Source organism: Cyprinus carpio, chromosome A7 (genome assembly GCF_018340385.1).
Source record: "Cyprinus carpio isolate SPL01 chromosome A7, ASM1834038v1, whole genome shotgun sequence".
Classification (NCBI taxonomy): domain Eukaryota; kingdom Metazoa; phylum Chordata; class Actinopteri; order Cypriniformes; family Cyprinidae; genus Cyprinus; species Cyprinus carpio.
This window is the reverse complement of record NC_056578.1, coordinates 8,682,487-8,695,458: the sequence shown is the minus strand read 5'-3', so window position 1 is coordinate 8,695,458 and position 12,972 is coordinate 8,682,487. Positions and strand designations below refer to the sequence as shown.

The following is a 12,972-nucleotide window of genomic DNA, read 5'->3' as shown; positions in this document are numbered from 1 at the left end:
TTTCACCAAGAGTTGCATTAATTCCTGTATTGACAATGGCAGAGTCAAACCCTTCTTCATAGTCGACTCCATCACATCCCAAAGATGTGGTGACCAATACATGCATAAAAATGATTTCGTAGCTCCCTGAACCACTCTTTCACAGTCTGAGCGCAGAGAATCTTGGCTTTGTCATCCTGGAATATGGACATGAGTTTGTCTTCTGACATGGTTGTTTAAGAAAGAAAAAGCTACACACTGCATCAGTTAGGGTTAAAAGAATCGTTGCCAAACATATTAATCACTGCAATAATGATCCATTCATCAGATCTTAAGTAGCTGCTATTTTAAATCCAAACAGTGACTTTTTGTTGATTAAAAACATTGACAGCCAATCAAAATAAACCTTATTTTAAAGAAATCAAGCATGTAAAGAGGCAGACGACAAAAGAGCTGTACAAACTTATAATTGATAGAACGCTTATGTTATCATTTTAGTTATCTTTCTTGGTGTGAACGGTCCTTAACTGTAACAATAAAGTTTTAAAAATCATTCTAATTCTGTGAGAATAGGGAAGTCCATGCCACAGCTATAACAATAATGACATAGACGAACGATATCTTTGGAATCACTTTCAGAACTTTTTTTTTCCATTCAGAATCCACTCGACTTTAACTCTTTCCCTGCTTTTTTTTTTTAAGTTGCCAGCTACCGCCGGCATTTTTGATCATTTTCTTTGATCATTTTGATCTATGAATATCTGAACATGCAATATGTCAAAAGAAAGAACAAAAACTCTGTACTTAAACAAACAAACAAACATGCATTCTTTTTGATCAACACTTGAATATGGGCAAGTTTCAAGTTTCAACTTTTTTTTTTTTGAACAAAAAGCTGAGAAAATCACGTTTTTGTTAAAGACTACATCTGGATAGGATTCAGAATGATGATCAAAACATAGATGGAGTAGATTACCACCCTCAAAGCTTTCACAGTCCTTAACCACTTCCTGGGTTGTCATTTCATTTGGTTACATTAGGTAGTTTTGATTTATATGCTGTTTGATGATTGCATTATTACATATGCATATGCTTACATATGTGATCGCTTGTTTCTGGTTCTCCTTCTCCATGTTTTGATCCAGACGTTTAGTACTCTTTCAGAAGATGTGTAACCTCCTACTATTTTGTCAATGGCGGGAAAGTGTTGTCTCGGAAATGACGGAAACTCCTTCAATGGCGGGGAAAGCGTTAAAGAGTTTGATCATTTAAAGAGGCAGATGACAAAACTGCAGCGCACACTTATGATAAACAAAATTTTATTGCTTCTAGGTGTGGATGCTAATATAGTTATCATTATCTTTATTGTTATCATTCTCAGTGTGAACAGGCCTTTAAACTGATTTAGAGGCAGTCGTCCAAGTAGTTTCTCATAAAATAAGAAAAACCCAGCATTAACACTATTAAAATCTGATTTGAGTACAGAGAGGTGGTTCTTAAATGGGAGTTTGAAGAATTTTTTTTGTTTATGGCACTTAAAGGATCGTATGTCGGATTGTGAACATTCTCACAGAGCTTTGTGCAGCTCCCTTTGGTTTCTATTCTTGGTTATGAAATGAAAGTCATTCCTGTTAGCCATATTATTTTTGCTCTGTCAAGGTGGTTTCCTGTAAGAGATGATGAGAGATGGCTGAGCTGCTCCGCTCTTTCCTTTGCTCGCACATACAGGAGGGAGTTTGTTGTCGTAAGTCTGTGTGGGCCCCCGTGAGTTACCTTGGGGCCTTATGGGGAATTATTGGAGAAGATGTCCCCTGCTAACACAGTCGGCACCTGAAGGATTTCTCTCTCTGTGTGTGTGTGTTTTGGGGAACACAGATGGAGGGGTGTTTACAGGGGTGCAGAGGGACAGGAGAGATGACAGACGAGACATGTTTAGACTGTAAGCAGTCTTGATTGAACTGTGTGTTTGGAGACAGACTGCAGAAACGTACAGTACATGACAAACATAAACATAAACACATTTCATACAAACGCATGCACACACTGATTGATTGTGATCAACAATAACAGAGGGTACCATCTTTGTTTTGACTTTATAAGGGTTTTTTTAATCGACACATGGAATTATACTGATAAGACAGTGCAGTCTAGGGACTGAAAATAGTCAATAAAATTTATTTAATAAATATTTTTATTTATATAATGTATAGTTTTAACTACATATTCCATTCCAATAAAATTCCATTTTATATGTGTGTGTGTGTGTGTGTGTGTGTGTGTGTGTGTGTATTATTTTGAAATATGTATGACATATATAGAACGAAAAAAAAATTATTATTTAGACCAGTTCCTCTAGAAAGTACAACTGAATGTTAAAAAAAAATGTCATTTTTAAATATGAATTACCTGTGTTATTTTAGAACATGGAATATTTTCAGACATAATAAATGATATGTTAACACTTTAAAATAAGGATCATTAACGTTAATTAACTACTTTAGTTAACATGAACTAAGCATGAACAATACTTTAGAGTTAGAGTTAGAGCAGTCTAATGGTCGAATGGTAAATAACATTTTATTTTTCTTAAATATTTGTATTATTAATATTTGAATAAATATGAATAAATTAATATATATAGATAGATAGATAGATAGATAGATAGATAGATAGATAGATAGATAGATAGATACGTAGATAGATAGATGTTAAATATTGCATTTCTTAATTAGTTTTCTCAATAGAATTTATTAAAAATTTGTTGTCAGTATTTATTAGTGGTGCTGTAGTTGATGGCTGTGTTTACATTGTTTTGACATTATTGAATTAAGTTCAGAAATATGTTTTCAATTACTGTATGAGGAAAAAAAATAAACAAATATTCAAAATTTATGAGGTCATTATTTATGTTTGTTTGCAAGAATTATGTTGAACTAATGAACTTCCTCTGTGTTGTGGCTCTGATTTTGGAGCCAGTTCTTAAAATCCTTCTGAATTTTGTCCAGCCCTCTCTCTCACACACACACACACACACACACACACACACACACACACACACACACACACACACACACACACACACACACACACACTCACATGGATAGCAGGGCTGTTAATTCAGGCTTGTCAGTGAAAGTCTGTGTTGCTGATGAAAGCATGCCGGGCGGCTCCTCTGACCGTGTGCCAAACTCTGCTGCTCTTTAGGGCGTAAGTGCTTGGAGAAGTAGTCAGACTCACACACTCGCCCTAGCAGACACTCCCAGCCCTCAGGTTCAAAATTAGATTCACTTTTGATACCTGGTACATTTTGTTTTGAAGCTTCAAACACTTGTAAATAGTTCCCCATTTAATGAGCAGGGAGGGAAAAAAGCTTTTCAGGAGCTCGCTGTGATTTTATAACCTCCTTAACTTCCATAAATTGTTTATAAGTGTGTCACCAGGCTGTTCTGAGAAAGCCGTCGGCCTAGCATTAGCACAGTAAACACATGGTAGCCTACTTCAAATTGGTCTGAACGATTCAGGATTTGGTTCATGTGCTGCAGCTAATCTTCCTCAATAATCCTCTAAGGCAAAGAATTTCAGCTCTAACAGACCGGAGCTGCTTTCTCCTCTGTGGGCTTCTTACTGTCACACAATGAACTTCTGACGCACTAACAGTTAAATTTCCTCTTAATTTGTCCATGATGTAGTCTTTTGTCAATAGTTTGAAATTTACTAGCAATTTCAGAGTGAAAATTGTTTCACAACTATTTTTTCAGTATATGTATACATACATACATCTCTCTCTCTCTCTCTCTCTCTGTCTCTCTATACATATACTGTATACACACACACACACACAAAAAAAAAAAAACACGTAATTTGAAAATATGAGTATGGAGAAAGTATGGAAATTTGGAACACAAATTCACAAATAGGCTTAGCTCATGAATATTAATTAGGTCACATCAATGTGATGTTGCTTGGTAAACTACCTTAAAGAGATAGTTCACCCAAAATTAAAATTGTCATAATTTACTCACCCTCATGTCGTTCCAAACCCGTATGATTTATTTATTTATTTATTTTCGGTGTAACATGAAGTTGTTTTGAAGATTCTGGTTCCCATTGACTTCCACTGGATTTTTTGTCCATACAATGAAAATCAATGGGAACCGAAAAAGTTTGGTTACCAGTATTCTTCCAAATGTCTTCTTTTATATTCCACAGAAGAAAAACACGTCATAAGTGTCCAGTGAAGTAACCTAGTTAACATTCAAAAAGTCATTGACAGACTGCTTCTGTCTATTATCAACAAGAACCAGAATCATTAAATTGTATATTTCTAGTGATCCTTTCTTCCTCAGTTAACATGTATACAGCATTTCAGCTTGAACTTTATGTGCAACAGTTGAACACTGATATTATTTGATAGCATCTTTTCTATACTTACATTAGGCTGTCGTGAAAATGTTACATGCAGGCCCTCAAATGATGTCCGCAGTGCTTTTCTAAGTTGTGGTCTTGTTTTACAGGGAGTAGCGAGCCAGGCGCAGAGTGCTTACTTCCTCCCTGAATTTGCACTTTCTCCACAAGGAAGCTTTCTGGAAGACACAACAGGAGAGCAGTATCTCACCTACCGTTATGATGACCAGGTCAGAGACACAGCTTCATATGCACAGTTAACTCTGAATATTCATCTGAATTCTGTCTGTTCAGATTAAATGATTTTTATTCATTAAACCAGAGCCAAACTTAGTACTTCCTTTGGTGGTGATTTAAGTATGCATTGTAAAACTGCTACTCTGAGAAATGATCAAGGTTCATTAGCTTTAATACTAATAGTCTCTGGTCTAAAACCTAGTGAGCTGCCTTGCTGTTTACTATCATTGGGTATATATAATACAGCATATATTGGGTACATATATTTTTAATGATGTATATGCTTCCTACCATTTTGGAACAGTTGTTATGTCGAAAGTGCACATATGATGCCTTACAATGCTGACTAGGTAAGGCAGCTCACTAGGTTTGGATCAGATCGAGTTGCATGAATATTTCTGTAGAAAAGTGAAGTGGGCGTATGATTGAATGAGTCAGTGATTAAATTGACAGGATGGCACAAGTCAAACATGAATAATGTGTGTGTGTGCATTTCTGAGCTCCACTGAGAGGAAAACAGAACAATGACTTCAGAGCTACATTTTATTTTATTGAATTGTGTGCTATGAGTAACCTAACATTTAATATGATATAAACTTGATTGTCAAGTTCAGCAAATTCTGATATTGAAGTTTTCAATTTGAAGAATCATAATTAATTTAAAATTTGATTTTAATTAAAATTTCCAAGGCAGATTACATTTTTTTTTTTTATCGTAAACAAAATGGTTGAACACAATTTACATACGTTTTTATACACTACTGTCCAAAAGTTTGGGGTCAGTAAGATTTTTAAAAGGAATTAATACTTTTATTAAGCAAGGATGCATTAAATTGATTAAAAGTGACAGTAAAGAGATTTCTAATGTTACAAACGATTTTAAATGCTGTTTTTTTTTTAACTTTCTATTTATTAAAAAATCCTGAAAATCTTGGTTTTATTATGGTTTCAAAATTATTCAGCAGCATTCAACACTGACAACAGCAAAATGTTTCTTGAACAGCAAATCAGCATATTTGCAAGAGTGACGTAATGATTTTGAAAATTCAGCAATTAATTACATTTGAAACTATATTCAAATAAAAAAACTATTGTTTTAAATTGTAATTACACAGTTTTTACTGCATTTTGGATCAAATAAATGCAGCCTTGGTGAGCATAAGAGACTTAAAAAAAAAAAAAAAAACATCTTACTGACCCCAACAATAATGGATTTAATTAATATATTTTTAAATTAAGCATTATTTTTGCTTTTAGTAATATTTACCAATCAGAATCCAGGTCCTGAACTATCTGTTTTGAAATAGTGAAAGTGTTATTGAATATTGGAGCACAAGACCTGTCGATAATGTAGATTTTGATCTGTCAGATTTTGAATGTTCATAGTTCACAGAAATAATATAACCTTCAATGACAAGCAGTGTGTTAGCGGTGGTTTCCTCTTGGTATGATCAGTTAAGACGATCAGATCAACCCTTCAGCTTTAGGAGAATGCTGATTACAGTGTTATTAAACTTTAGCTCAACTGAAAAAGGCACAAATGTCAGGGCATGTCAAAACTCCAGGGCCCCAAAAGACGCTCGGACCCCAGAGGGTTAAACCAGGCCGTTTCGGTAAACCCTCTGTAACAGGAAAATCCAGGTAAACCCGGAGTTTATTGGCATTATAAAGCTCTGCCTGACTGTTTTCTTTTGAGCGCCTGCCCTGGGAGCCATTCACCCAGACACACTGTGTGCCATCAAACTGTTTTGGGGCCTGTTATGGACACCTTGGTTCAGGTCACTCCAGCACTGATGTCTGTTTCCAGGCCAGTTGTTACATTTGTGACGTGTTGGGATGCATGTCAGGGATGGCTTTTATTATGGTGATTTAATACAGGAATGTGGTGGTGGCACAGCAACCATGCAAACACATGTTGCTTCCTGCTGTTATGACAGACTTCCAAGCACTTCTGCTTATATGAGCTCATACTAATGCACTGCTGTTGTATATCATTGCTGATAGGTGTGTGCATGCAAAAAAAATACTTATTGGTGTTTGCAAAAGCATTTTACCATACTGCTCATACTTTTGCTATATATATAGTTTGTGAACTTGTGTTTTTTAATTTCCAATTTATCAATTTGGCAAGGATAATTGAGATTGTTCGTATTGTTAGTATTAGTTTACTTTTACTTTTTTTCACAGATTTTCTTTCATTCTTTCATTTCAGGGCTGCTAAAGTTAATGCGCTGTTTGGATCATTTAAAAATGTTTTGCATTGCAGTTGGGTTGTGAACATTTTCAGGTTTTAGAATACAATATGCATCAAAAGCAAAAATATATTTGTAGCCGTTTTTACTTACTTTTGGAAACATGAACATGTATGTTAGTTTCAGGTTTTCCGGTTATTGCAGGTAAAAATGTTTTATTTTTTTATTTTTTAGTTATCATTAACTACAAATAAATACCAACCACTAATGAATTAACAACCATAAATAATTTTTTTGTGATTCATTATTTGATCAGAAATGAATTGTCACACAAAATTCAATTAAAAATGTGCATTTCTTTTATTTCTAAAGTGATAATTATACTTTTTTTGCTCAGTTAAACAACTCGGTGAGGTCTTTTGACAATAAGTAGCATAATATATTTTTATAATTTAATTTATTGTTTATACACCATTTTAGTATTCATTAATATTTTGAATTATTTGTTATTTTTTACATTTTCAGTTTTCATTTTCATTTTAGTTTGTTTTGTAATTGTATTTATTTTTAAAACATTTTTATTTTGTTTTAATTTTTTTGTTTTAAAGTTTTTAATCTAATATTTATAATTTCGGTATATATATATGTATGTATATATATATATATATATATATATATATATATATATATATATATATATATATATATATATATCAGTTTTTGTTTTAGTTAATAAAAAACAGCATCGGTTTCACATAATGTATATATATATATGAAGAGTTCAGATGCAAAACCCTCTAAAAGCCATCTTAAATTTTCTTCTGAAATTAGCATTTTTATCAAGCTCCTGTGTTTAAGTTAAGTTATTTCACTTTAATGGCAATGAGAAGAAATTATTCAATGACATTAAAGTGAATTTACTGAACATAAACACAGCAGCCAAATAAAAAGGCAAATTTTAAAGGAAATTTTCAGATGGCTTTTAGAGGGTTTTGCATCTGAACTCTTCATATATATATACTATATATAACTGTAGGCAATAGACAATGTAATAATATTTGACGACATGTCTGTACAGTATTTACAGTTCCAAATGATTTCTACACAGTTTCCATTCTTAAGGAGACACAGAAAATGACCTTACTGAAAAAAGGGTTGCATTTCTGTCCATTATGGTAGAAAAAAAAATATTTTATACTGACTGACATTTCATATTTAGGATGTGTCAAGTGATGTGAAACCTTCCCAGCCATCCTGTCTGCAAGGTAAAGGCCTCATCTTACAAAAGAAAATGCCACTGGCCCCAGTGCCGCTCCTTGCGTGCTGTTTCTCTCCAGTAAGTCGTCTCTCTTGCCAGAAGAGGGTGGATACCATCCAGATCTATGCCTGCTGAGGTTAGCCACAGATGGAGGGCTTTCCCCTACAGACACAGGCTTAAACTAATAGATAATGCACATGTTCCCTTTGGGCATCTCCCCGGCCAGCCGAAGCGCCTGACAGACAAACCCATAGTATAAAGCAGCTTTTCTCAGAGAGCCCCGTAAAGCATATTGTTTTTTTGTGTTGCGCTACCTGTTTGAGACTTGAGACCTGATTGAGTTTAGCCAGCTGGAGTTTTTTTGGCTCCGAGCAGCACGCTAGTGCCAGTGTTTCCACTTACAGCCAGTCCGGTCCTTTCTAAAATAAGTTCTCTTTGAAAAGATGTGACACTGTGCAGGCAGAAGGCGATTTTTTAATGGTTGTGTTCGGATTGTGTTGATTTATTTGGGTCAAGGAGCAAGCTAGGGTCAGGGCGATCTGAACGTCTGGGTTTGAGAAGGTGTTCACCATGGAAAAGCAAGTGCCAGGTTTCATCTTTGAGGTCTTTGATGGGGTATTTGTAAAACTGACCCCATCTGTGGCTTGCCAAGGTATTGGGATGGAGATTTTAATTGGGAGAGTCAGGCTCAGCAGGACTAAAGGAACCAGAACTTGCATGCTAACTATCTCTGAAATGAGCAGTAATGAAGAAAGCTGGAGGGTGTTGAATTTGAGCCGCAAGGTATGATACACCTTTAATATTTGGTTTATGCTGTATGTGTCTGCGTATGGTTAAGAGTGTTGCGCATCATTTTTAGCATGTCGATGTGTAGACATAGACATGGAACATTAAAGAGCATTTGCTGAAAATATACTCACCATCAGGCCATCCAAGATGTTGGTGAGTTTGTTTCTTCATCTGAACAGATTTGGAGAAATTTAGCATTACATCACTTGCTCACCAATGGATCCAAACAGCTAATAAAAACATCACAATAATCCACAAGTAATCCACACCACTCCAGTCAGACGAGATTACTTTTTCACTAGATAAATCAGTATTATGGATGGAAGACTTGTATTTTAGCAATGGTTTTAAGTTAAAATGTCTTAATGATGGAGTTGTTTAATCCCATGTGATAGACAGAAGCATTGTGGGTCCTCGATTAGCGTCATGCTCAGTTCCAAACAGCCCTCGATTCCCAGAATGCACCTAGTAATAATCTGGAGTCTCGTTACATGCAGTTCTTTACTGCAAAAGAAGTGATGCACACCTCATATTGGGCCAACATTAAAGAATCATTTTATACTGTGGAGAAATGAGTCACATTCAGTGGCTGCTTCTGTCAAGTATGTAAGTGTAGATGAGCTGTAGTGGGCAGTATGAGTGGTCCGACTATCTATCTATCTATCTATCTATCTATCTATCTATCTATCTATCTATCTATCTATCTATCTATCTATCTATCTATCTATCTATCTATCTATCTATCTATCTATCTATCTATCTATCTATCTATCTATCTATCTATCTATCTACAGCTCTATCTATCTATCTATATCTTTATCTATCTTTCGAATGCGGCTCTATCTATCTATTGTTGTTAAAACCCCCCCTTAGCTGTTATAAATTCACTGTAAACCACAGCTTCACAGGGCTTTTTGCGCCGGGGATGGGGGGATTTCCCCCCTTCTGGTCTATGCATCCCTGCCTCTGCTGAATAACTTTTATCCCCGGTAGGGATAAAAACATCATGCAAACCTGCTCTGACGTCCCGATCTGAATCAAATGATTCGCGATAAGCGATCCGATTGGAGCGCTTCGAAACAGTGAATCATTTTGCCACGCAATGGCTTAACTGATTCGGAGTTTCAAAAAGCTCTGTTGTGTTCTTTCCTCGCTTTCTCGATGTAATTTGTTGTTTGAATAACCGTGGACATTACATCGTTACAATTAATAGGCCTAACGTAGGCTTACAATGTTTCTATTAAACTGAGATCACACTAAATACAATTTCTGTCGTATTAAAAACATTTCATAAAAATTTTCAAAAGCATCCCCCCCTCTTTTTTTTTCACAAATCGCACCCTGACTGTATATTTGTAAATCACTTTCAGATCTATAATATAGCACATTTGAACACAGATAAATGGAACATTTGATTACGCAACACTTTGGTATTTAGTACAGACCTTTCTCTCAACTCTTGTGTGTGTGTGTGTGTGTGTGTGTGTGTGTAAATGTACATGCCAAGCAAGTCTCTAATTAAAGCCTGAATTCTTTCCAACTGCTAAAAACACATTTCATCACTCCACTGCCTGCTAATGCTCATAACGGCTTTTTTTTTTCCTTTTTCTTTTTTTTTTTTTTTTTTGCAGTGACACTTTTGATCTATTTTTAATGTAGCATTTCCATAAATTGCATCTCTGAAACGCCTCTTCTGACTTTCCGGTTCTCGTTCCTGAAGAGGATGATGGTAATGCCAAAGTTTGGATGCTAATCAAGACTCTCTTAGTTATATGGGACATCTAGTATTTTACCCTGAGCACTTTGACCTGAGGGATGTGTCCCATTTGCCTAATCCTCAAAAACTCCTGACAAGATGTGGCTCAGTCATAGGCTCTAATGCTTGACATTTGAAATTAGAGAGCAATGCATATGATCAAGTTCAGCATGGTAGGCAGATATTAGCTGCAGATGTTTTATTATAAAAGGATTTAGTGTTGTGGCTACATAAAACAAGGACATAATGAGGTTGATGCTGGAATTTTTTTTTTTTTGTGTCAGTAAGTTTTTTTTTTTTTTTTTTTTTTGAAAGAAATTAATTTAAGCAAGAATGCATTAAACTGATAAAAGAGACAGTACTAGACATTTATAATCTAACAAAAAAAAATATATATATTTTTCAAATAAATGCTGTTCTTTTGAATTCATCAAAAAATCCTGAAAAAAGTCACAGTTTCCACAAAAAATATTAAAGGCGTCATATGATGCGATTTCAAGTTTTCCTTTCTCTTTGGAGTGTTACAATCACTTGGTGAATAAAGGAGATCTGTGAAGTTGCAAAGACTAAAGTCTCAAATCCAAAGAGATATTCTTTATAAAAGTTGAGACTCGTCCACTCCCCCCGAAACGGCTCGTTTTAACACGCCGCCACATATCTATGTCAGTATGTGGGAAAATTTGCATAACACCGCCCAGATGTTCAAGCAAAGAAAGGCGTACCTTTTATTCTCGTTGTAGTATTGTTGTTGCCGCCGCCAAGTCGTATAGACGCTGTGTGTTTCACTGTGAAAGAGAAACTACTTTGTTTGGCCTTCCAAAAGAGGACGATATCTGCTTCGTCATGCCTGGGGCTGATCCGTGCTGGTCGAGGAAATACATCAACTTCGTGCTATGGATTGCCGAATTGGCTTTCACCATCCAGCCCGGGGTCGTCACATGTGGTTGCTGCAAGACCAAGGTACACTCCTTCATAGAATCAGCTGAACACACTGCTCTCAAGCCACTGCCTCTGCTCCCACAAGCCTGCCGCGGCTCACTCTAGACTCTAGGTGTGTGACGCTGTTTCACTGGGAAAGCTAAACTAGGCTACTTTGTTTTTGCCTTCCAAAAGAAGACACAACTAGAAATCATGTTTATATCATGTTTATAATGGGTTTTATGTTTTTGTCTCGTTGCTCCGGTCGAACAAGGCATCACAATATGTTAAGAGACGTAACATTTTCAACACACGCCATAGACATTCGGCCAATCACAACGCACTGGATAGCTGGCCAATCACAGCACACCTCGCTTTTCAGAGAGATGAGCCTTGTGAAAATCGATGCGTTTCAGAAGGCGGGGCATAGAGGAGAAACAATAATGTACAGTATGTTTTTTTTTAACCTTAAACAGCATAAACACATTTCATTACACCAAATACACAAAATAATGTTCTTTTTAGCAGCATCATATGACCCCTTTAAGCAGCACAATTGTTATGTCAAAAATCATGTTCATCATTATTTATCTGTTTTGACTGAACTATGCCTTTGATAAATACACGGCAAAAACATGTCCTCAACTACCCTCACAAAGTTCAACATGAACCTCAGCATGACAAACAAACCTCCTGTCTGAAATGAAATCGTTTTTGTTGAAAGACGTTTCATTCATTTTTGCCAAGCTGCTTTCAAGGTCACACTGCAGATATAATTATCCTCAGACCTCGACGTGTCAAGCTGTTGATAAGAAAATAAAAAAAATATAGAGAAAAAAAAAAACATTTTTATATTTATAGAAAAAACACCACACACATTCTGCTTAATAATAAAGCAGCGAAAAAATATTTTTATTCTTTTCTGAGTGTGTCAAGAGTTTTATTTTCAATATTTAATTGAGATATTACATCCTCAACTGCTCCCAGCACAAAAATAAAAGCAACTAATGTTACTATAACCCAAATTTATCTTTGCATTATACTTTATGAATAATTGTTCACAGCCATTTCATAATCCAAATGAGTCATGCCATGCATTTGTTTTCATTTGATTGTTTTTCTTACTTTTATGGTGTCCATTTTGGAGTTTGATATTCATAGTCAGTTTTGACAAATAGCTGTGTGGAGTGTGTTCCATTGTAAATATAACAGCATATGGGTTTGAAACGACTTGAGGGGGCGTAAATGATGACAGAATATTAATTTTTTTGAGTGAAGGATTCCTGCAGAGTAGTTAAATGCTGAGAGAAACACAGGGTCACAGTATGATGACCACATGATGATAATTTTAACTTAGGAAACATAATTGTGTAACTTCATGTAGAGCAGTCAACCGTGAAAGCCCTGCATTACAGCTGCCATCAGTGATATTCAGGAAA

The 12,972-nt window shown here is 35.5% G+C and overlaps 1 protein-coding gene across 3 annotated transcripts in view; it reads left to right on the top strand.

Moving 5' to 3' along the window:
- adamtsl3 (ADAMTS-like 3) overlaps positions 1-12,972 on the top strand; it is a 156,704-nt gene that overhangs the window by 17,010 nt on the left and 126,722 nt on the right. For all 3 annotated transcript variants that reach the window (XM_042759487.1, XM_042759486.1, XM_042759489.1), the window contains exon 3: positions 4,494-4,613. In XM_042759487.1, the coding sequence (XP_042615421.1) occupies positions 4,494-4,613 (120 nt within the window). The remainder of the gene's footprint in view (positions 1-4,493; positions 4,614-12,972) is intronic.